Raw genomic sequence first — 26,897 nt, forward strand, 5'->3', positions numbered from 1 at the left:
AAGACAAAAATAAGAACAAATTTAATCTGATTCTAAAAACAAATCTAGCCTAAAATATCACAGAATTGCTGTTAACAGCAGAGTAGCCATGAGAACAACATGTATCTACCGATTATCAAAGCAATAAGCCACTTGAGGTGTTGCTTTACAGTGATTTACAACCTCCTTACCTAAATTTCTGTAATGTACAGCCTGGTTTACTGCTTCTATAAAACAGTGACAACATAGAATATAATAAAATACACAAATAATCATGAACAATTTACCATTAATAAAATTTGCAGTAAACAAAGAAAAGTAGTTTGTTTAGGTTTGAGTGGGCTATTGTTGCCATGCAACCATGAACTACTAAATTTGTGCTTTGTAAGAGAATGTGAAGTAAGAGGAGGGTTGAAATATGAAAAGCAAAGCTTATACTGCTCAACGACCTGAAAGTCCCGCCGTACAACTGAAACTGCCCAGGAGTGCTGCCAAGATGGCCACTGAGCGAACAGACCTTCTTATAAGGAATTTGGAGAGCACATAAACCTTCAGTTACCCAAAAATCCCCACATTATTTTTTAATAGTTCTCATAAAATTATCACTGAGATGATGATGCTAATTTTGGATACTGAAATATGTGATTTCTATGCGATTTCCTGTATTTTGTTAGCATCATGCAACATATTCTTCACTTCATGCAGTTTTAGAGTGAATCTTATAACTTTTTTATATTTGACTTTTTTTTTTGCACATAAAGCTCAATTACCTTTAGATGGACATGTTCATAGTTACAAATAGACTAAATATGGAATAAAGCGGAAAGAAACGAATAAAAAGGCTGTTTAGTACAAAATGTATCCACTTTCTGATTTAAGTTGTACATCAGCTGCTCTGGCAGAAGCACTGTTATAACAGATGGAATCTGAGGGGTTGAAGACAAAAGGAAACATATATAAGAAACTAATATACAAATGAATGATTAGTTTTATAATTTAGTACAGATTCTACATCAAAGTTATATCAAAGCAAACGGAACAGGGCAGGATAATTATTTTTTCTTTAACATTTTATCAAGAGTAATGACTTTAATTCAAAGCATAAAACTAATTAATACATAAATGGAGGAGCCTGCTAGCCTGCTAGCTATCCGCAGAGTTCTAGTCCAGCCTGGTTCTAGTTGTTCGGAAAGTAAGTTTAAACATTCTGTTGTGACTAACTAACACCTTTGTACACGCCAGAGTCATCAGTTTTATAAATGACAATTATGAAAAATAGTTTAATTTTGCGAACACGACACAAATAAACAACATTAAATTGCAAATTTTGCATGTGAAAAAAAAGACAGATAACAAAAATTTGGCAAAGTGAAAATTAAAATAAGAATACAATAAATAGAATAAAGTATAATAACGAGCCAGAGAGAAGCTAAAGAGACATACGAAGGTCATATGAAGGTCTGATGACAAATACTATGAAAACTATTATATGAAGAATATTACAGAACGGTACGAATATTTACAGACGTCCTTCTGATGTTCCACTGGACAGCGACAGGTCAGTGAGTTCATGTCGCCGTTGAAACTTCCAAAAAGGAATAACGAGTGATCTTCCATTTGTGAAAGAGCATAACCGACATGAAAAAGCTGAGTTTTCTGTAAGTTATGTTGTTGGCTACGTACTACGCCAAATATGGCAGTGAAATGGAAAAAGAGTTATGGATGCTAACGCTCCACTCCCATCACAGCTCACACTGGCGCAGATATCTGACACTACTGACACAAACTGTTATTAGTTTAGTCGTAACAGCTTATAAACAGAGCCGCTGTGAACTTCGCGACTTCACAGAGGGTTCAAGGAAAGAGTCACCCATCTGTGTCTTCTACAAGCACTGCCCTTACAAAGGAACAAAGCTAGATCAGAGAAGGTGATTGGCCGAGGCAGCTTTGGCGTGCATACCCAGACGCGTCTCGTCTCTGCGGCGTTCGCGGCTGTCCTGAGCCGTGGCCTCGGGTTCAGAGGTCTTGTACTACCACTCCACCAGCAGATGCCAGAACAAGGCTGTGCTGACCTGCACCCTGACCCCGAGCAGACGCGAAGCCTGGCGCTAAAGAAACAGTTCAACTGTACACAATATATAAAAGTAGTCAGCAGAACGGGGTGAGAGTATTTCTGCAGCCGTGCTGTATTTCACTCTGAGAAGCTGCTGTTACTGCTGGCCATAATAAAAGCATGTTCTAATTCTGTATTCATTTTCTGTGTACATTCTAAATTTCTTGATCTAAATTTAAGGTTGTTGTTGTGTTTGCAGTCTTGTTTTGCAGAAAGAAAAAAAAATGGCTAAAAAACAGACCTGGAGCTTAATTTATAGAAAATAATGGCAATTTAAATCGCAATTGCAATACTGTTCAGAAAAATCTTAATTATATATTTTCCCCAAATCCTTCAGCCCTAACAAAAAATTATAAAATCAATTATGCAAGTTATTATCACTACATTTAGACTGCAGGCAAAAGTGGCCCAGATACGACATAAAAAAACTGATTTTTTTGTTTGGTTGTTCATTTTGGCACATTAAAGTTGCATATGGTCAAGGTTGATTGTCAAACAAATTTCACTGACTTTATTATTCAACAATAATCTTTGGCATATCTTCATGATCAAATGTCTGGCAGGAGAGAGAGTAAATTTGACCTTGTGATGTTTACAACCTTAATTTGTGATTAATTAAACGAAGCAATTATCAATAATATCATCCATCATATTACATCAAATAAAATATATGATAAATAATAAATATAATGATGAAAATAACAGTACTACTAATAACATGTGCGCATGGCAATCCAGTACGAAAGTGGATGTACAAGTGCTGCAACTATTCCCATTTATAAAAAATAAAAACACAGCTAGTGCAAAAGCATCTCATTCAGCTGTCCTGAAAAGAAAACCAAGATGTTTCGTTTATTACACATTTTATTCTTTCCAGTCGTCGTAGTTTTAACATTATAAAGTTTGGTCAGCAGCAGGAGAGACGCACTCACCGCTTGACCTCAAACTCCGCCCTACGAGTACAGCCACTGCCTCACAAGCAGCTAAATGACTTTTTATTGGCTCTCTACCGAAACATCTGCATGAATTAGGGCGTGCTTCATGTACACGATATGTAAATGAGGTGCTGGGAGGCTGGCGCTTGATTTAACAGAAGCTGATTCATCATTTGTTTCCATGTCGTATGAAAGTTTCATAGATCAGGCACAGAGTAGTTCGTACATCATCAAAGACAGTGAAATCTTTTTTTTTTTTTTTATGCACCTTGATGAATGAATAAGCATCATTATCTGTTTAATATGACCTACATCTGACATGAGTCTCAACAGATTACGCTCCTGAACCGACCTGCATGAATAAACGAACACAGATCCATCTGAAATGCTCAACACAGCTGCACCTATATTTCCTTACAGTTAAAACACTCCTTTAACGCAACATTCAAACGAGCTGTGTGAACTGCTACTTTAAACATACAGGACACTGAATCAGACCATGCTGAACAGAAGTTTCTGAGTTTTACAGAAAAGAGTGAAAAAGCAGAATTTTTGCTTGTTTTTGTGGAAGGTAATCAAACAGAAAAAGTTCAGAGGATATATTTTGACTCCTTTGCTTCTCTCTTTTTTTGATATCCATAAAGTAAAGCTGAATTGCAATAGCTGTGCGTTTGATTTCTCTCGACATTACTTACTTGTTTACACAGCCCTCCTCCAAAATGAAAGACGTTAAGTTAATGATGCTACTGTAAAGGGTCTTTTAACATGTGTTGAATTTATCAATTGCAATTAAGACTGAGCTAAAATGGTATCTTGTCAAGAAAAATGATCTTAAATTTTGTTAATAAACCTAATATTTCTCCTGGTGAGGTTGTTGCAAGCATATTTTAAGATTATTTAACATATTTCCAAATATTTTTTACTTATTTTAAGTAATTTACTCTATATATCTGCCGATATATAGAGTATATAGAGATGATTTTACCTTAAAACAAGTAGAAAGTGTCCAGAAATAAGCTATATAATCCTATAATAATAAGTGCACAACCATCTAAAAATAACAAATATTACATGGATCGACTAGAATTAAGATCATTTCACTTGACAAGAAGCGTTTTTTTTGCAGTGCATGTTTTTTGCTGTACACACTGATCAAGCTGGACAAGATCAGATTTGGGACGCTTTAACCTGCAGTGTGAAGGCAGCCTAAGATGGTTCCAGCTCCCTCACAAGCGGGTTGAATGTGAACTAGAACTGGAACAGTAAGTTCTGTTGATTCCTGCTTGTTTTTGTTTATGCAGTGGAAAAATGTCCTCTCTGTTAGTTGACTGAATCTCCTAAGTGGACATGTGTTTGTGTGTGTGATGAGTGAGGCTGAGGAGCCACACGGCACCAGACGCTTCTCATTCAGCTGAGAAGTGTTGACCCATATTACTTCACTTTCAGGCTTTCACTCCATCATTTTTCACACATGAATATATACGCACACATGAGCCAACCGCGTATCCATGTGTATCCAACGAGCAAAGCGTATGATGAGAACCTCCAGTTCTCTCTCTCAAGGTCTCGGTCCCTCTATGCGGCTCCTGTAATTAATTGGCCGCTTAATGTGTGTTTATTCCACGCGACTGTGGCTCTGGTAGCATTGAGGCACTCTGGGAATGAGAGCAGACAGACAGATAAATCATCGCTCCACACATCTGTCCCCCCCAGTGCGCACCCCTCTTCGTTCCACCCTCTATCTTTCTTCCTTTCTGCCCACCCGAGACCAAATTCTGGCTTTTCTGGCAGAATGCGGATGTTTGTCTTTGTCTGAGCTCACTTCTTCAGCCAGCTGCCACAGGTTAATATTACATATTCACATCCATTGTCCAGGTAATGGCCGTGCAGACCAAGGTCAGAGCATGAGCTTTACTCACACTGGCCCACATAGAGCCGGGCTTGCTTGGAAAATGGTGGAGGGTGTAAATCTCAGGGCCAACTCGCAGCTGTGAGACCTGTCGACCTGTAAAATCTCCCTGTCACCTGGTCATTGAGCAGCATTAGCTTCCAGGGCCTGCATGCTGCGCTCCTCTATTGAATCGGGCTCTGAGTGGAAGTCACTATTTTACACTTGATGCAGTGACCGGTTTCCCTCGAATCTCAGCCTTACACTCTAAAAATGATGTGTTGTTTGGTGGTGAGAGGAACCAGAGCTGCCCCGACAAAATGTAGTACAACGTTTATTTAAACGGAAACAGTGGAGCGCTGCACACTCTGTTATTTTGACTGGTGAATATCACTTTGTTACGCAATCATTTCAACTACGGCAGCTGAGAAGGCCATTCATGGCTTCCTTCCAGCTTATTGCATTGAAAAAAAAACCTTTACAGTATAATACTTACAACAAACACTTCTCCTAACGTCTTCAATTGTTGTGTATACCAAGCTGCAGCAGCCACAGCTGGACAGAGTTTATTAGAATCCATGATGTGTGCTGCCTTTTTAATATGGCGGGGTTTATATACATGATGCTGCTGACTGGAAAACAGCTCTGACATGCCCACCCAACAAGAGAAAAGGTACCTTAAAGTCCGCTGCACACCGTTTCACACAGCTTCAACAAAATATGTTGCTCAACCCGGCAACAGTAGCAAATCGGTGCTCTGGTTCGCAGTGTCTACAATGCAAATACATCTATTTTGTTTACTATCCAAAATCATCGGGGAACCTACACGTGTCTTCTGAGTTTTATATCGAATGTTGATGGTAAAACCTGGTAAAAGTAGTAAACCTGGAAAATATATATTTTCTTTGGATCTTATTTCACCTTATAAAGCCCTGCGTCTTTCTCTCCACCATGAAACAATTCAAAAACATATATTTTTAAGTAGGGCAATTCATTGGTTTATAGGTAATTCACTGTTGGGTGCAATATTTCAAACCACATGAGCTGCAATTTTAACTATAACTTACATTATTCAACCTTTTTTTTTAAATGTAGAAATTTTACCTAATAACGCAGAGCTTGTGAATGGTCAGTGTGATACGCTACATTCGGTATCTAAGGCTCACATCCTGGTCTTCTTAGTGAAAAAAGGTCTGGAGTTTAACTTACAGAATATAAATAATTGGTTTGGCCAGAAAAATCACAATTAGATATTTTCCCCACATCATTCAGCTCTTGTTCTAGGCCAAAATCTTTTCTCAAAGCCACGGTAAAACAATATCTCAGGTATGTAGTTGCAACCATTTAGTGAAAAAAAAAAAAAACAGTGGAAAAATCAGGTGAAGCAAGTAAAACTTTAAGTTAAGAAAAAAGCAAACATCAAACAGCTGTTTCCTTAATTCTGTTAACTTACTACTCTGACGTTCAATGAACTCAAAAGTTTAATGCAGCCAGGTTACTTACTTTTTTTAATTTAAAACATGTTTTACAGTAAATACATACTGTAAATACATTTACAGCAATGTATCATTGCTTTCACATCCAAACTTTGTAATGCCAGGTGCCCTTTTCATTGTGTGAACACTTTGTGACGAATGGACCAATAAAAATGCTCCAAACTTAAGAATAAAATCTGCTGAAGTTATTCCTCCTTTTAAAAAGTTCCCATTTCGGAGATATAGCACCCAGTCCTAGCAATCTACGATGCATTACCAGGGACAGCTTCTACATAACTTGGCCTAACTTTGGACTTCTGAGGGATCCTCTATATATATCCTATGAGGCTGTGAAATACACTGCAGAGGGAACAGCAGGGATGCTAATCTCAAGGACGCTGTGTCCTTTGCGTCACCAAGGCATAAACAATAGGTGGTCAGCGGCATCATTCTTAGAAGCTGTTTTATAAATAGAGGCTAGGAAAGGAGAACATGTTCATGGTGTTCTAACATGGATATAAATAGTTGCAGTCCTAGACGATGTCATATTTATCAGTTCATATGCAGAAATGCTTCCGGCAGCAGAGCACAACACTGTTAAAGAGAAGGGCATTATGGTCGTTACGCAGGATCTCAATAGCAGTACCTTAAAGAGGCTGTTTATCCATTTTACATCTTTAATGCTTGACACAGGGCCGGGTGATATATCGTTCAATTGCGCACTGCATTATCCTGTGATGTTTTTTCAGTGTTAGCAATATTTTTAGTGATATAGCTGATTCTGCGCATGATATAATGCCCATAAAATATCAGTGTCCCAGTTTGTTTTTAGTCTTTTCATTCCATTTTGCACCTGCTGAGGTGAAATGACAACAACACTGACAAAAAAATGGCAGGATTTATGATGACTGACGCTTAATGGAATAAAAGTTTATGTGCGTTTATGCTGCTCTTCAGTAAAGTGCTACCCATGCTCCTTTAGTGTAGATTATCAGCTCCAGGGACGAAAGAGCTTATTATTTTTACCAATGCTAACTTAAATATTATCTAATACCATCATAAAATTACATTTTATCCGTATTGCCGAGCACTAGCTTAATGTTTATGTGATAAACACAGGATATTAGCCATCTAAGAAATCATGCTGCTATCATATATTCTCACACATATTCCTGTCACATTTGTGCGTGACAGCATGATATTTCAGTATTACAGCAATAAATTGTCATGATATGCTTTCCTGAGGTATCATCAGTATTTCAAGAGCTCTAACCTACTGTATAACATACAGCAGTTGTAGAGAGAAAGATGTTAGTCCAGGATGGTACCATCTTATTTATTTTTTACCAAATTATTGCACTCCCGCTTTGCTGGTGCCAAACTTGAAAGCAAACTTCAGAGATATTTGAGGATTGCAATGCACACTGTATATTGTGAAAGTGTCTTCAAGTATTGCAATATTAAACCTGCACCACATCGTCTGCCCATAAGCTTGACAAGCGCTATACTGACACATGGCTGCTGGGTAAAATTAGCAGCAATTACCACAAACACATTTTTCCAGGCCCTCTTCCACGGTGACACAGAGGGGGTAGAATAGCAACAGGAAGCTGGTTGGGTAATAACCTTCCCCCTACAGGTGCTGGGCGTAGAGGTCATCAGCATATGTGCAGCCAAGACTGACCGGCCAACGGAAAACGAGGCCAACTGTTCCACGTCCCCCCAGCAGCAGCCATATTTCACTCTCCTCCTCTAGATCGCCTAGCGCACACACACCATAAACCGCAGGTAGTCCATTAAAACACTCTGTAACAGAACATGGTTTGTTGAAATACAGCCTGTTAACACAGTGTTGAGCTCCGCTTTAAATCTGGAAACCACCTACAGACAATGCCGTGGCTAATGACCGCCAATGTGGGTCTGCATTAGGTTCATTTCTGAATAAGACACCTGAAGCTGAAGCTGAATCAGAGCCGCTCGCCCAGCTGTGTAGAACCTCATGATGAGCCGTAATGAGGCTGAATGGGGAGTAATGATAGACGGCTTCAGAGCGGCTCTTCGCGCGTTTCTACCTTCGCAGCCGGCCGCCAGCCTTCCGTGGGCAGCTGGGCACTTTAGCGCTCGGTGTGGAAGATGCTCCCTCCTGATGGCTGACCTTGGGCCATCTTGACAAGTGAGGGAGGGAGGATGAAAGAAAGTGTGTATTATCCTCGGTAGAGCTGTCACTCGATTACATATCGGTAAGCAAAAAATCTGACGAGATTAATCGAACCATCAGTTTTAAAAAAGGCTAAACTATAAAAATGGACTTAACTGAACAAAGCTAACCACGCGTAGACTTTCAAAGATTTCAAAACGCTTTACCAGAAAAAGATACAGAATAAAGGGCTCCATTGAAAAGCTATGTGGCAAAAATGCTAATGGTTGTCTATCAGCAGGACTGTACAGTGTGATAATATGCAGGGAGAAATTAGTCCTGAGTGAAAGAACTTAGTCAATACATGTTGTATGCAATATCAAACAACATTTCCCAACTGGCCGAGCCATCCAGCCATGCCCTCAGCACAAGGTCTGCTCGGGACAGTTTTTTCAGTGAGTAACTTCACCAAACGCCCTTTATTCTGGAATATTACAGTAAAAATGGCCACATCAGTCACTCTGCTCACTAAAAATATCAGTACGGTATATTTGTTTATCCTGGACAGTGTTCTGACTTGTGAGTACGAAAACGTTTCAAGCCTGATCGACCTAGAGGGAAATCAGTTTCCAGCATCAGCGTGTTTAACTAGTATTTTGTCATGAAATTAATTAAATCTAGCATTTTTAAGTTTTTATACGGTTTTATGCTTTTTTCAAGCACGGAAAAAATAAATCGGCACCTGGTCTGTTCTCAAAACACCGTGCGGCGTTGAGACGCTCTGCTGCTTTGCATGTGCAGCATGTGTGAAAGCACCGACCAGTTAACATGGACAGTGAAATAAAAAACAAGCACTTTCTGTTGCTCATGCCACACAGACGCAGTATGTGTGAATCAGGCCCAAGCTACGAGAATTTACATGTTGATTTAATGATACATACATATATATATATATATATATACACACATAGCAGATATTGTGGAGCGTGCAGACCTCTACTGTGAAGCACATTTGGTTCTAGCAGTTATAGTAGCTGTAGTCCATCAGGTAGTTCCACCACTATAGAATGAATCCAAAAGCAAACTAAGGGCCTTGTGCAGTACAGAATGCTCAGAGGTTGCTGTTTGGGGCTGTAGTTTGTGAATGCACATTGCAAAACAATGCATACAAAGTGAATCACAAAGCAATGCCATGACAGCCACCCATAAACACCCAAGCAACCACTAAAAATACAATAACAACCACTTAGCAACACCCTAGCAACCACCTGGAATTTGCTTAACTCTGCAGTTACTAAATTGCTTCAGCAAATGCACTTTTCTAGTTCCACATGTAAAAACAGATTTGGAGATTACAGTAACCATCTGTGACTTCACTGTTTGCCTGCTGAAAAGAATTTATTAGCTCCAAAATGTCTTTGGATTCAGAGGTTGAGGCACCCTGTTGTGTAGTCGTGGGCTGGAGATTGGGGAACCAACATTGTGACCAGAAGGTCACTGGTTTGATCCCCTGAGCTGCCAGTATGTGATAGAAGTGCCCTTGAGCAAGGCACCTAACCCCCAGCTGCTCAATAAACAGTATGTACAGCCCTGCTTATGCTCCTTAATGAAATGGTAAAAAATGACCATTATTCCCCAAGAAGAAGCGGACTGCAGTCTGTTTCTCAATCTTTGCGTGATCACCATGAGGCGATCAGGAGGTCTGTGTTTAAGACACATGTCAGCGAGTGAGCAGCAAATACAGAGACACACACAGCTGCCAGGGAGCGGCTGTGTCACTCCACACAGCCAACAAGTGCTCCACTGTAAACAGCAGTGTCAGAACAGCCATATACAGTTACCATTCTCCCTCTCAGGCGCAGCAAGAAGGCCTTCAACTCCACTCAAATTGGCACAAGAGCCTGGACTACTTTGTTCCGGGTGTAAATCAGTCTTGAATGCCAGCTCAAGCTGTGAGGGTAAAAAGAATGCTTGAGTATGAAAATCATTTTCATAACAGTCACACATTGAGCCTCATCACTCTAGCTTTCCAGGCTGCAAGTTGTAATTTTATGTTGGCTCACAATGTTGGCGAGTAATTATGTGACTTTGTTTGAAAACGTTCAGACGAAAACAAATCTACGTACCACTCTCCTGGGGAAAAATACACAAGTCATCCCTTTTAAAACTACCATCCCCAACATGCTATCCATTCTCTTTTAGATTTTCATTAAATCACAGTAAAGATGTCTACTATAGATATTTTAATTCTGTCCATTTTTGAGAAAGGCCCACAGAAAACAAGGAGGAGTCATTGCAACAAACCATTTCTATCCATAATTAGCTGCAACTGACAACTCAAAATGGGTTCTTATACGATATTCTTAAAAAAAAGGTCAGATTTTTGCTGCCTAGGTGATCTAGCACCAGTACAAGACATAAGAGATATTCTCCTTTTCCTTCTGCTAAAAACTAACAGTGCAAAAAAATCCTGCCAATCCAGTTTTTAATCACATTTCCAATCAAAACAGCCATCAAGTACAAGTTATTAATTTTCCAGGAGATATTTCTGAGGAGATTAGATAGAGATCAGACAATCCACTTGAATAAGGAACAGTTTCCAAAACAGTACTGTAGACGATGATTAAAAGCTACAGAGAAAATGTGGCTCCTAACAACCACCTGAAAGACCTGTTAGACCCAAAACTGCCCCCATCAGATAAACAGCACTTAAAGCTTTAATCTCTGAGAGAGAGGAGAAAATCAAGCTGCTTCAGATCTGAAAACATCCACAGGTGTTTCTGTCCATCCTTCCACTGTGAGAAGACGACTCAGCGCTGTGGGTCTGAAAGGATGAGTAGCTGTTCAAGAAGAACCTCACTGAGAAAAGGAGACGGGCAGAGAAGAAGAACATCTGCACTGGAACACCACAACTGGACATCTGAGATGTGGAGTAAGGCCTTATGGACTAATTGGGCAGATTTCTTTGAAAACCTGAAAGCAAGTCTCTTAAAAAGAACCTCCTGAGCGATTTGATATTATATTTAGTTGTCAAAACTTCTGCGTCGTTATTAAATGTACGTTTGCTTATATTTTCCTGTTGCTGACGGTTTTGAAAGGAAACTAAATGAAGGAACGATGGTCTCTGACTTTTGCACAGTACTGTATCTAATACTTGTCATTATGAGACAGTTTCACGAATATTAGAAGAAGTTTTCCTGTTTTAGGCAAATTCATCTATTAAATTAATTTCATTTTTCTCACCCAAACATCCCCATTTTTTTTTGCAACTCGACCTCTGGATACAGCCATCTATTTCACAGGGTTGTAAAACTAAAGAACTGTCAGATCCAATGACGCAGACAAGATTGCCAAGATCGCTGACCCCCACTAGGCCTCCCTGTCACACGCTGTAACACAGTGGCTCCCATCAATTATTTAAAGGGCATAAATTGATCCCGTGGCTGTTGGGCCCTCTCGTTACGAGTCAATATTCTCTTACGGGCCGGCCGTCTCTCCCCAACAGCTGGGGGGAAGCTTCCTTCGCATGAGAAACAGAGCCGGTGACCTAGCAACTGGTCTAGTGCTGTACACAGCCCTACATACTCTTATTTCATTCCCCGGTGTTATAAACACTAGGGAACGTAATGGGAGTATGTAGGGCGGTGTACATGGCTAATCGTTTCTCAGCCCCCGCTGGTATTGGCTGGGTGAAATGAGAAGCGGATGTGTCCGCTGGACGAATTTAAGCGGTCAGGGATTGCTCAAAGGACCGCCACACTTGGTCACAGTTGGCAAGGCTGATCCCAGTTCCTCAGTCTTAAATAAAGCCCCTGAAGACAGGTAGACAGAGCGATATATCAATGATATGACTCTCTTATGAGTGGCTCAGAGTCCAGAGTTATCATCAGCCATTTTCACTGGTGGATATCATTTGGCAGTTTGGAGATTTAACTCTTAGAAGTCTAGAGTTTATTATTCTGAACATTTTCTTTACTTTGTGTGAGACGAGATCTTCAAGAGTACAACTTACCGGCACAGTCCAATAAAAAACAAGCATCCCCAAAATGGTGACTTTACAGGCGAAGACAAGAACATCCTTTATTTTGAACAAAAGTTAATGTAAAGGGATTTTATTGTAAGTCATTTTGGAGCATTCTATTGGTACATTAACCATAAAGTGTTCACACAATGATAAGCTACTCTGCTTAAATTGTTTAGAAAAATAAGATCACACAAATTGAAACTGTTTTTTTTACAGAGCGAAATAATGTTACATCCACTGGCTTTTCGTTTACTGGACAATGTTGACAAGCGCACCATCATTGATTACGCTGAGCTCAGTCTTAGAGGTGGGCAATATGGTAAAAATGTAATATTACAATACTTCAAGAAAATTTCACGCTGCATGATATCTCATGAAATTTATTTTTTCAGACATTTGATCAGTTGGAACAGAGAAAAGAGACGGTAGTGCTACATTTTAAAAAATACTATCAAAAACTGTGAACACAGTGACTTTTAATTAATATTTGGCACTAAATCCAGTTAAACTGACTACTTTTGCTCTCTTTATAATGAAACATGCAGTTGGTTAGTGTCTACAAGCACTGACGATATACACAATATGCTCAGGAAAGCATATTGTCCTGAATTGTGACATAGTTTATAATCACAATCACATTTATGAGATATATTGTCATATTAACCAGCCCTACGCAGTCTTTATGAGTATTAAACAGGTTTAGAAAGTTCATACTCAGTGTGTTCGAGTATGAAGGCCAAAATTTCACAGTTGTCCCCTGACATTCTCATTAAGAGATCACATCTGGGCTGTGTGACAATGTGCACAGTTCTTAGAAAAAATATATATTACTATTTAAAATTATAGATTACTAGGCAGTTTGGAGGTTTATCCCTTGGAAGTCTAGAGTTATTGTTATTTTGCTGAACTGCATTGTACAAGTACATTAGTTTCATAGTTTTATTCAATTCAAATTAAAATACCTTCTATTCCACACTTAATGGGCACAAATGCAGTTTGGACTGAAAGTTAGTCTGTGCTTGTTTCAAAGAGATACGACTGAGAGTTATAAAATAAAATGCTAACATGCTTTTGCTATTGCCGGTAATATCGGCAACCTGTACAGGCTAGACATGCATACTTTAACTCTTAAGAGAGAGGTTTGCTAAAAAAATTTTAAAAGTCCTGCTGTCCAGATTGTAGTTTCATAAGAACTTTGTCAAGTCAAGTCAAAAATTATTTATATAGGCTTTTATAGCAGGAACTGTCAAAAATCAGCTTTATAAGAGCTATCTCCTCCTCTTTTTTACAATTAACAAATCACTGTTGTCAGAATAAAACCTTGTAAAATGGTAAACTTACAGGAAAAGTAAAAACATACTTTGCTGTCAATGAAAGTCAATGGAACCAGACTTTTTTCCAAGTAATTTTAGGCCATTTCTTTGGTCTATTCATCATGAAATTTACAAACAATGTCAAGGCCAACAGGCATTTTCACACTGTCAAAAACTGAAAAAAGACCAAAACGAAGATGGTTTTGTTCTGACGGCAGCAAAATATAAAATGTGTTCTCAAAGATACACTCCCATAGTTTCTATCTATTGCTTCAGGAGCTCTGTCTAGAAATCTGAGGTGACCGTACAGCTCTCAGTGCTGTCCTTCTGCTTTTTTTAGCAAATGAAATGTCCGGGTCATGACTTTGATGGTTTAAAATCATGATGTGAACTAATAAATTAATCATTCTTACCCCCCTGAGTCACTCACTCAGTGAGTTTTTGCTCTAAGTGTTCCATTCACTTCCCCTCATTTAAAAATACAAGCTTAAATGGAGAGACAGAGCCGACGTGTGTCTCTATAGAGATCTCAATCAGTTATATTCACAGTGTAGTTTACTTGTCTTAAGCACTTTTCTTCAAAACATCCCATGTAATGATGTTTTGGCTTTCCAAAAAGACAGAAGCCAATGTGCAAACAATATACACTCAAATGATGTTTGTAATGAGCTGTTAATTGGTAGTTTTGTAGGTTTCAGCATTAAAATATGCACTTTGAATTGAGAATTGAATGCCAACAATTAGCGACCCACAGCAGAGAAGAAAAAAAGAACCTCTGCTGGATGCTTCAAAGGGATTGTTCCTATATCTGGTGCATCCTTCTTTGGCCATGCTACAAGGACCAAGCATGAAGTAATGCCAAAAATCCTACAGGTTTCCAAAGGGTCAAAGGCAGAATGTTAGGCCATGGCAGAAGAGTCCATCTCCAAAGAAAAGGCCACATCTATGTCAGACAGTCTGGCATCTCTTTGTCTCTGTCTTAACATGTCTATGTCAGTCAACTGACATCTCAATCAGTTGGCAATGCAGAATAGTCCTATCATAATGTAGTTTACTTGCTTTAAAGACTTTTGTGTCCCATTAAATGTCCCATTATCATGATTTTTTGTTTGAGTTGTTAAAAAAAAAGGAAGCTACTGACCAAAACATCACTTAAAGTTGTTTACGTTGAGATACTTGGGTTCGTAAGAGCCTGTCAGTTTCAGTACTTGAAAGAGAATGACAGATTTTTCTTCTTCTGCATGATTATATAAACGCCTAAAAAAGAACATAAAATCCTGTTTGCTGTGTGTGATACTAGTAACCAGCTATACAGCATGTGTTTACAGCATACAAGGACTGCAGCGTCAATCTACCAGCACTAGCAAGTCCACATCTTGTCCTGAAATTTCAATGAGTTGAGAAGGAGCTGGTCACAGCTAAAACAGACTGAGAACTGCTGGTTTAAAGAACTATAACTCGTAAATGGTGAAAGACTGAAACGCAATTTAATTGGTATTTTGAAAAAGCCAACTCCAAATATTTCGCCAAATCTGATTTTTGGCATATTCAGATTGATTTTTGACAGTCTGGAAGCAAAAAACTACATGAAATCTGATTTTTTCAAATCAGATCTGAACCATATTCGGAGATGGTCTGAAATGCGACTCCAATCGAATTCCGATCGGTTGCATCTTAGTCTGGACGCTCAAATCAGATTTCAGAGTGTTTTTTGCGTCACCCTCTTCCCCCCTAATTACTCTCAGTGGATCAAGGAGGTTATGTAAATTCTCAAGCTAGAGAAGACAAGATACCCTCTTCAAGGATCTGTATAGAGATTTTATAGGATTTGGCAGCTCTTCCTGACATGTAAGCTGAAAACTTCATAATATGTAATGATTTTTAAATTACAATACCTCAATTTTTACAGAATGTTGGGAGGGTGGTTGGGATCAGTGGGTTTGGAGGTTTGGGGGTTTGGGACTGTTTGTCTTTCGTTTATTGTGAAATCTTTAATTAAAAGACCTTGATCAAAGTGTTTGTCATGACAAACAGCAACCATGTCAAATCCAGAGTGATGAAGTGCTGGGATTCAAGACGGGCGCCAAAGATTCATGCTTACTGGAGTCACCAGCGTAGCTACAAACTCGGCTGGTGATGTCAGGACGCACAAATCTGATCTGACCACTTGCAGATAACAGGGCGGACAGTCTGATATGAGATACAAATCTGATGTGAATTCAGTCCGAACACAGCCTAATATATTGTGACTAACTGTAAAACACAATAACAACCCTGATATACAGTTTACTATGCAGAATATAAGACAGTGTTGTCATTTTTACTGCTAAATGCAATAACACACAGTTGTACAGTGTTTCTCTGACCCACATAAAGGGGTTATGTGTGTATTTTGAACAGAGTCAGGTTAAAGGTTAAGGCCAGTATGATGACTATAGATTATGCCATTAATATTTAACTGCTTGCGTTTCAGCCTCTGGACTCATAATGACCTGAAACGGCATCTTCCAAACCCTACATGACGCAAAGGACATCCCATTCAACTGCTGACCAAAATGGACAAAATTCCAATCACATCTCCTGACCGCCATGGTTCAAGCACTACAGTATTGGCAGTCTTCATTAACTCTACTTGTAGTATTCTGTTCTCCTTCTGTGGCATTCAATCTTCATTACCATTCTGACTCTGCAATAATTAGCCCCTAGATCACTAATTACACACCCAACCGCAATTAGTGAAGCCATTATGGCCCTAATACACTATGTAACACATTTGCAGATATTGGAAAAATAAGGTAGCAAAGCATAAGGAGAACAATTACAACTTCATTGTTTCTTCCACCAGGGCATTCAGAGCTCGTCTGGAATCCTGCTTAGCTTTACGGCTTAAATAAAACATATGGGTCTCCAGTATATAATCTATTGGGCAGTTTAGGGTCAATTGTGTGGCACCATGTATTCACTAAGCATGCTGGGAATCTAATGCCTATTCAGCTGTGTCATTGTACACGCCATAAAAGCAACAAACCCTGCAGTGTGTATATGTATGTGTGTTAAGGCCATGTATTATTTTGCAAGCCTGCAAAATGACTGTACTGATAAACTGCTTTATACGCCTCTTGGAATCACACACTTTGCATTCAGGAGGGCAAGACGTGAATTATTTACATCTGTTTAGGAGCACAGCAATGATGAACAATTTATACACAAGAATTATGCTACAGCCGTCTGGAAATTCCACTCTGATGTTTTGTAAGTGGGTGAGAAGGTTTCCACTTAAAGATGAATTCGGTCGATTTGACACTAATTCATACTGAATGCTTCTAGGTTGCACTGTGCAAGTAGGTTTTCATTAAACAAAAAGAAGGCAATGCAGGAAAATCCTTTAGGGCTCAAACCTCATCCATCAGACGTGTAACATTACAGCGTGTTTCTTACAAAATCAAAGCTAATGGTGCCGTGTTTCATCTCAAAGAGCGACCAGAGAAATAAATTAAATCTGAGGTGGATTCTTTGTTCAATTAATCTGGGTTCACAGGTGTAAAATCTCAAAAAGATCCAATGATTGTAGATAAGATAGCTGCACTTATTAGGCGACAAATGACCAAAAATGGTGGAGACGCTTTGCGTTGGCTAATAAGAAACTGAAGCACAGATTAAGATTTTCTCATTGTGAACTGCTACCATGTTTGTTTGGAGTCACACTGAGACATTGAGAGTTTCCAGTTTATAAATACTAAACTACTGAGCCAGTAAAAAGCGGTTACAGCTTCAGTAAACTACATTTTCCTCTGTCTCTGCCGAGGCTTTCCAGCATTCTAAGCACTTTTAGCACAGCTGAAGTCAGGGATGTGAAGCTCAACCACTAAACAGGCCACATTAAAAAATCTCAACACACCAGACAAGCCTACGTTTTTATTCCATTTTTAAAACAAACTCACTCTGACCTTACTGTAACTACTATCTGCACATATAGACTGATATCTTGCACATCTTCTGTCCATATCTTGTATAATCTGGAATATATATTATTTATCACCATATATCATTTACCCACATGGTGAATTTTTGTTCATTTTTACAGTTCACAGTCATACTGTGTTCCAAACCACACCAGAACCGTAATGACGACCTGGATGTGCCACTGTAGTAGTACGCAACTCAGCAGTTTGTCAAAATACTTACATTTACAGTGAAATTTTAATTTCAGAATTTAATTTTGTATGTGTGTGAGGATAGGACAGATCATTAAAGTCATACTGCATCCCAAAACACACTGAGTGCGTTCACATGCACTCAAAAATCTGATCATAACCGGATTTCTGCAATTATTCAATGATTCAAATGGTCATGTCAACAGCACACTTCCATCTAGAAATCTGATTAAGAAACCTGATAAAGAGCTCAGTAATCAGATTTCTCAGTGCATGTAAACTCTTATTCTGACTTCTTTCGGACTTCTCAGGCCGTGCATGCGCAAGAACAGATGGCGCTACTGAAAATAAAAGAGCAGTGTTGCAGCGAGACGCTGCAAAACACTGGAGTGAAATAAAGGATTTAAATATTCTTAATCTTCTAGATGTATGTTTATATTTTCAGGCAAAGTGGCGCGATTTAAAAAGGCATGAAGTTTGGGTTTTACGTTACGTTTACGCCACGTCTTCTTCTGTCAGTTTATTGGCTGGTTGCAAAGCAGAAATCTGATTACTGCCTGACTCATGTAGACCTGGAGTTTCCTATTATTTGATTACTCAACTCAAGTGCATATATACATGTTGATCGACAACTCCACACGACTGTTATGAAGACCTGAAAGCGGTTTAAGCAGATGGAGAAAAGTTTAGGTGACTATTTAGGTGACTACTGAGCTCAAACGTCCAAAATTTGGACGTGAAGCATGTCATGGCTGATTGAATATATCCGCGGAAAGTGGAAATTTGTGTCAATTTGATCGCTGAACCATTTTTTTAAAACTGTTAGGAAGGATGAAGATTAAGGCTGCTACATCACAGTCGGCACTGATGAGCGCCCTCTGACATGAAGAAGCGGCTCTGAGTACATTTTCCTGCTTCTCTCTATTAATCCAACATGTCCTACCGGCTAAGCCAGCGGTGTACGGCGTAGTAAGTGTGTGCGAGTGTGCATGCCTGCCCAGCGGTGAACACATGTCTACACTGAACCCACATATGAGTGTTTGCCAGGCAACGCCGCACTCTACACAGCGAGAGGTTGGCAGCACATGAAACAAGTACACAGTCTTACTGTTTTGGCTTAAGGGCGAGCGAGCTGTCATAACTGAATGTGGGCTGGTTGGATTTTTCCTTCTTCTTTTTTTCTTCCTCCTCTTCTAATAGAATGACATGGTAGTAAACATTCTATTTACTGTGAGTGGTTTTGCACACTTTAGTGGCCTTTTCGTCACCCAGGCTGTGGGAGGGAAAACACACAAACACATGCAAACACACACCTGTTGTGTCAGCCATCTAATACCACTGCACGCTAATTACAGAGGTGGATGTGTGCTAAAACTGCTAGTTGGCAGCTAGCGATGAAAATCTCCAGTCCTCCTGCATTCCTGCCACGACATTCTCATCCAGATCACTTTATTGGCCAACTACCCCTACATGTAGGAGGAATCTGTCTTGGCAAAACTGGTGCGTAAGAGGATAATGTGGAAAACAAATGGTAAACAAACAATACAAATAAACAGAATTCTCAGTATGTCAACTAAACATACCAATCTAATATACAGCAGTACAAACCAATACACAGTAGTGGTGCTGGGACATGATGCACATGCGCAAGAATTTTACAGCCATAGATTAATGGATGCTCCTTCATGTGCCATATCCACCACTAGGAGGAAACCTTTAGGGCCTTCCCACTGATTTCTGGAAACTTAAAAATACAATTGTATATTTTTACTTCATTTGGTATTTAACAGAACTACCATCCTCATTGTATTTCCCAGCCTTAACATTGGACTAACCTTCAGTGTCAATGGAGGACTACCCTTGGAAATCCTTTCAGTCTAGACTTAAATTTAGAGATGCACCGACTTTTTTCCTTCCGATACTGATAGTTGATCCTTAAATATATGCCATCTAACAAGATTTTATTCTAAGTCATTTCTGGCCGTTTCTGTTGGTCGTTTGTCATAAAATTTTGCGCCAACAGTGACGATATATCTATATATATATATATAGCCAAGTCACTCCTCAGATGTACTCAAAGATACCAAACACTCTATAAAAATTGGAAAAAGTCTGTAATATTTACCACAGTCTTAAGCTGTCAACAGTGTATTACTCTAATTAATTATATTTGAAAATAGTGACTGGACAGTCTATCAACACTGGCTGCATGTGCCAAGGTCAGAACATGGTGGAGTCCAAGTTCAATGAACTTAAAAAACGTATCCGCATATCTCGGAACTGGGCAAAAAAAATGTAAATAAGAAAGGGCTCCATTTAAGTGAAAGGCCAAGATGCATGCAAAACACTTTTAGTGGATCTTGTGAATCTTGTGAATACGGCCTTACGGTCACATCCCTTTATGAAACGTGCGACTGTACAATGGCGGCCTCTTGCTTATAAAAAGGACAGGAAATGGCAACACGGTGCACGGGACATCATTAAAGGCACTGATGAATATTTCAGTGCGGCTGCCGTAGGCGATGGCGGAAATGGCAGAAATCCCTTTTGCTGTCGCTCCTCTCTGTCCCTGACTGATCTCTCGCAGCGTGTCATACTCCTAGTCTTCCACAGCACTCTCCATTCAGTGTCGCTGCCATCCATAATGGATAACAGCAAGCCATTCGCATTACTATTCATGTCTTTTCTCATGGTGCAATCCAGAAGCAATGCACTATTATTTAAATCAGACCCAGAGCACCCCTCCCCATACACCCCATAATTAACATGGGCACTAATGCAAACGGCAAGATTTCTTTCTCCCCATTCTCACTGTGATTTGCTGTAATAGGCGCCGGCTTCAGTTATTACACAGAGTAATTGACATGCAGATATCATTAATTAAAACTCATCTGCCGGATGTCGATGGACAGGCTGACCTCCCAACCTCACCATGATCGGTGTTTGAGCAGGGCTTTCTGGGATTTTTTTTTATAAGGAGCAATACATACACCGATCAGGCATAACATTATGACCACCTCTTTGTTTCTACACTCATTGTCCATTTTATCAGCTCCACTTACTATATAGGTGCACTTTGTAGTTCTACAGTTACAGACTGTAGTCCATCTGTTTCTCTGCATACTTTGTTAGCCCCCTTTTACCCTGTTCTTCAGTGGTCAGGACCCCCATGGACCCTCACAGAGCAGGTACTAATTGGGTGGTGGATCATTCTCAGCACTGCACTGACACCTACGTGGTGGTGGTGTGTTAGCGTGTGTTGTGCTGGTACGAGTGGATCAGACACAGCAGTGCTGCTCTCCATACAAATATTGGCTTGAAATACCAGTCAGGTCTCATCTGTCCAATGCCGATCATCTTTTTAAGCAGTTGTCTCTGCAGACAGCAATGCGATTCTGACATGGTGCATTCCATGGCTGCAGTCCAAGCAAATGTGCATCAATTTTATGGCAGAACAGTTCATCTTGCTTGTGGCAGAGCTGAAATGCTTATACAGCAATCAAAAATGTTGACTACAAAAATGGAGAGTTTAAAAAAGGCACAGTATCTGAAAGGCTGGGGAATGACGGTGTGTACCGCAGTACAACAGCTGCTATTTGTTGTTGCTTTTCATTGTCGTCGTTGTGGTTGATCTTGGTGTATCCCATCCTGTTCATACATGGGAAAAATAGTGACGTTGTCTTATTTGTAGAATGGCGTGTACCCAGTGTGCAGCTTTTAGTTGGTATCAGAAAGAAATAGGCCTTATGAACTGGTTTTCTCATACAGTGACATCTATTATATTCACATAGAATATCTGCATATTCGTCTGTTACAATCATATCCCAAACAGTCTTCATTGCTGTAAATGCCTTGTACTCACAAGTACAATGCTGTATATTTTAATGTACCGTTTGAAGCTGTTTTATTCACCTGTATTATTTATTTACTATTTGTGTTCATGTCTGCACCAATTCACACATTAGGACTGGAAATATATCTTGATGTTGGTCTTTGCAATGCTGTCACTGTAGAAAGATGCAGTGACAGCATTGCAGAGACATATCTCAATTACAATATGGAATTCAGTCCACATCATGCAGTCGTATCCTGTGTAGACAGTGCTGGCCAAGTGATTCTGATACAGATTGCGGAATCTGCCAAAGCTAAACAGCTAGAGAAACAGTGGAAACCGGCCTTTCTCACTGTCTCCGAGCAGCTCTCCACACTATTCAGAAGATAAGACGGTTAGCCTAGTGGCATCTCCACCATGACGGCGATGGTTCGAGGGCCGCGTGGCATAATCTCGCCATGAGCCGCTAAGTGAGGGAGAGTCTCACACCAGCATTGGCTACATCCTTGGCGAGAAGGCTGGTGATAATGATCCGCGTCGCACTGCTCCTGAAATAGTGTAGCGAGACACCGTTCAGATCAACAACCCCCCCAAATCTACATGTGACTCGCCGCCGGCCAAAAATAACCGAAACCTTAGCACTTCCCAGGCCACTAAGAAGCCAAGCAGCCATCAAAGAGAGGATATTAATAGAGCCAAGTTGTGTATTCTGCAACAAAACAACATACTTGACACTAATTTAAATGGCAAGCTATTAAAAAAAGCCTCTCCTCTCCTTTCCTCTTCATCGGCCAACAGGCACACTAATCTGGGAAGGGAAGTAAATGTTAGTGCGTTCCCAAGTGGCTCGAAGGCGCGAAGAACTTAATGAACTCGCCGTGCCAACCGGAAAACCATCAGAACATAACAGTTTTGTTCTAACCAGCGTTTATCTGCAGCTTCGACTAATTAAAGAGGGATTATTTTGGGTAAAAGCTGACATTATGTTAGGATTCTGCAGGAAAAGTTCAGGAGACTATGGCGGCCTTTGGCTAGGAGTTTTCCTGTCCAATTAAACTGAAGGCTGGAAAACCGAAGCTTGTTTTGTAGATGGAACAAATTCCATTCACACAGAATATTTTCAGCCGGTGCAGATAAAGTGCAATGGAGACCAGATGTCCAGGGTGTTGTGTGTCACTCCAGCCTTCGCCGGAAAAAACTTACAGAGCAAGTCATCACAGCTCAGTCATCAACACTACTACACAAGTAATGAATATTCATTCAATGAGTAGCTTAATGCGCTACTCATATCACCCCTGCCTCCCGTATGAGCGTTCTCCATTAAAGAAGTGCTTTTACTGCATTCTTTTCAGCACATTCTAGGCAGAGACAAGAGCAGTGCTGTGGCATTCAGGCCCATTTGTGTCTGGAGGAGCGGAGGTAATAACACTTAGCGCTGAGTTAGTGAAACAGGTGCTCAACTGCAGCAAACGTTCCCAGCAAAGCAAGCACTTACTCTGAAATGAGGGGATCCGAACGATAGTTGAGCCATCATCATCCTTTATTTTGGTTACTGACACCTACACTGTACTGTATGTATCAGAATTTAGTGGAAAAGTTGTTAAAAGTTTGTGTTGGGCAATATTTAAGTATCACACAACAATAGGTTTACTTTTAGCAGTACTGACAGATTAGGAGTGAGCAATATGGCAATATTTCTCACAATGTAACAAATTACATTACAACTTACTTTTCAGAGCATTCAGCATGTCATTACAGAAGAGCCTAATCAGCCCTGTTTAACTGATTTAGTGTTATACTGGATGTGAAATGCTGAACAAAAACTACTGTATTCTGATTTTTTGATTATAATTTTTTTTTTTCATATCTGGCAGCACTGGTGCTTTTTTGTTTATCAAAACTCAAATTTTATCAAAAAACGAATTTTGTGATGCTTATTGTGTATGCTGATAGTATATTTAGCCTGTTTCATGATAGATAATAAAAGTCGTAGTATAAGTCGTTAGCTGGGTGCTTTAGATAGTTTTGAAAAAACAGTTCAGATTACAAAAAATAACAAATTGTATGTTTCCTTTCAGGAAATCTGGTTTCTGTTTGTCAACATGGTTTGGCGCAATGTTATAAGAAGTAGAACAGAACAAAACAAGCTTTGTCAGGTCACTGGTGATGCTACAGCCATCCGCAGATGAGAGTCCAAAAAGCATAACTGCTCCTTCTTCCCCATCAATCGGCCCTACACCAGCTAATGTAGGTTCCAGTTAGCTGACGTAACAGAATTGTTGATTAACGTTCTAATCCAAACGTGTTGAGCTGTCTAATATTGTTTCATTAGTGGCAGCGTTAGACTATTCTACTGAGTTAGTTCAAACCGCAGTCTCACAGTAAAAAATAATAAAATATGTAAAAAACAATGACGTTTTAGATCTCAGATATTAATAAGGATTATGTTCTGATCTATTTAAACCCAAAGCAATAACAGAGACAGTAATAAGCTAAATATACACATCATCATCATTTCTAGTGCACTTTCTATTGGGAGGAGTCCGTCCCAAACACTAACCCACAAATGTACACTTGCCAACACAGTACTTACATTTTTTTATGCTTTTTTGATTTTATCGTTTTCATTTATATTAAAGTGAAGTTGAAAGATTTAGATTTGTCATTAGTTTAGGTTTTAAATTAAAAGCTTGATTTAAAAAACGCTGTCTTACATTTTTATGTCACCACCGAAACACAGAGTTCTAGTTTGTAGGTGGGGTCTTATTTTAGCCACGCCCCTGCATTTCAGAGCAGGAAGTGAGGCTGCATCCCTGTCCCTCATGGTCACATGGTGAGCAGTTAGATCCCACTGTTTTGAAGTAAAGGTGTCCCAAAGTCTGAAAATCAGTGTGGAACATTAAGAATCGTCATATTTTCTGCAGTTCAGCACTTTTTAGTGTTTTAATGTACAATATGATGATTTTCTGTGTGAACAGCTGTTCAAAGCTGTGTTTGCTGGTCATGTACTGGCTGAGTTTCTGAGCTCAAAATGAGATAAAACCGTTACTGAAACATCTGGGAACGTCTGGATAGAGTTATGATTGTTTTGATAGTGACAAAATGGAATGTTCAGTCATTAGTTTTAATAAAATAAACATAATTAAGGTTTAGAGTCACTCAGAGCAAAAGGATTGTAGTCTGTTTTTCTCTCTCTATAGTTCAAGATCAGTTAAAAGTCCCAAATGTGTTTCAGCTCTGACCTTGAACCAGTTCAGGATTCACGTGTTTCAGAAGAAGCACATTTTTGCCTTTACCTTCCCATATTGGCAGCATTGTAAGGAGATCTATGTAGCACGCAGGAACTGGTAGAAAAACTGGGTAAAAAATAAAATCAAAAAAACTACTTGCAACACTTTAATGAATATCATCTGATGCTGTGATAAACATAGAATATAAATACTGCAATACTGAATTTTAACAATACTGCTAATTCATGTTGTGAATCTGTCTGGATTTGCCCAGTCAGTGCTCAATGCATCATTCAAACATGGAGCAGCTCTTTAAAATACACTGCCTACAGTGGAAGAGTAAGTGAGGTTACTTGCCCTTCTTCATCACCCCACACCCCCGCTGCTACACGGTCAGCATATAACACTGACCCAGCCAGGCTCCTTTAGCAGTGCAGTGTAAAAATCTTTATTGATATACTATCTGTTTTTTCAGTACATTTGCCCCCATTTGGCCACCCAGCTATAAATCACTTCTGGGAGAGCCCCCTGGTGGGATTGGCCACGTGTGCTGTCAGTCACGCTCTTGAAGCTTGACCCTGGCCATTCAGGCTGAGTATTCATTGTCAAACTATTAGCATTCCCTCAGGGACCGAGTCCTTACACAGACCCTCCACTGAGAAGCGCCTCTGTCTTTCTCTCTCTCAACACATTCAGTCAGACTGCAGAAACGTGCTGTATCTCTTTCTCTCCCTCTTTCTCTCAGCTGTTGCCTACACCCTCCTCCAGCCTCGGCTTGTTGATGGCCAGGTCAACACATAGACACATGCATACACACAGACACACTGGCCCACACAGGCAGCAGCCTGCTCCTGCTTACTCACCCTTTTGCCCTCTTTTCCCGGAGATCCTGCTTGACCTGGTAAACCAGCTTCTCCCTGGAGAGACATAAAGGATGCATATGCAAAAAGCTGTAAAATGCATTCCGCAACATCTGAATGTTTTCTTCACACTGCCGCTCTTGTAGTAACACATCTGACGGCACATTGGATTAAGGAGGCGTGCCATGATAAAACCATTTTCAAACATATTCAGACTAAGCATTTACAGCATTTACAGCACTGATATTCTGGATAAGGTGACTTTAAAACTTTAAAACGTAACTACCGGTCAAAAGTTGGAGTACACCTGCAAGTAGAGATGGCACCGATACAATACCGATAGGGGAGTAACAATTCACAGAATTCATAATTCAGTTTGGTACGATATGGCAGTGTCTCAATATGATACGTTTTGATACAGCAAAAATAAACAGTGGCTTAAAATGTGCCTTTCATTAACTCTGCTGTTATCTTTGGGGTCAATTTTACCCCATTCAATGTTTAACCTTTTTTAATTAAAATATAGATGTCATTATCTGCATCATTTTTAATGACTTTTCCTAATTTAATGGAGACTACTGGGTAAACATAAGCTTGATGATATGTTTTCAGGGTCCTGTCCACATTTTGCCTACATTATCAGTGTTCTTTGGTGTCAGTTTAACCTCAGGCTGATTAAAACAAATATCAACATTTTACAAACATTTGTTTTGGTTGTTTTTGATGATACTGAGGTCACTATAACACAATCTTCAATAAAGTTTCCCGCTGCTTTAGGGCCCTAACCTAACATATCCACACCTGTAACACTCCTACCCTAACATATCCACATCTGTAACACACCTAACCTAACATATCCACACCTGTAACACACCAAACCTAACATATCCACACCTGTAACACTCCTACCCTAACATATCCACATCTGTAACACACCTAACCTAACATATCCACACC

The 26,897-nt window shown here is 39.7% G+C and overlaps 1 protein-coding gene across 4 annotated transcripts in view; it reads right to left on the reverse strand.

Annotated features, from left to right (window-relative positions):
- Positions 1–26,897, reverse strand: part of LOC118816761 (collagen alpha-1(XIX) chain) — a 278,363-nt gene that overhangs the window by 163,583 nt on the left and 87,883 nt on the right. For all 4 annotated transcript variants that reach the window (XM_036583340.1, XM_036583341.1, XM_036583339.1 and 1 more), the window contains one exon: positions 25,944–25,997. In XM_036583340.1, coding sequence (XP_036439233.1) covers positions 25,944–25,997 — 54 coding nt within the window. The remainder of the gene's footprint in view (positions 1–25,943; positions 25,998–26,897) is intronic.

This window comes from Colossoma macropomum, unplaced genomic scaffold, assembly GCF_904425465.1.
Source record: "Colossoma macropomum unplaced genomic scaffold, Colossoma_macropomum, whole genome shotgun sequence".
Classification (NCBI taxonomy): domain Eukaryota; kingdom Metazoa; phylum Chordata; class Actinopteri; order Characiformes; family Serrasalmidae; genus Colossoma; species Colossoma macropomum.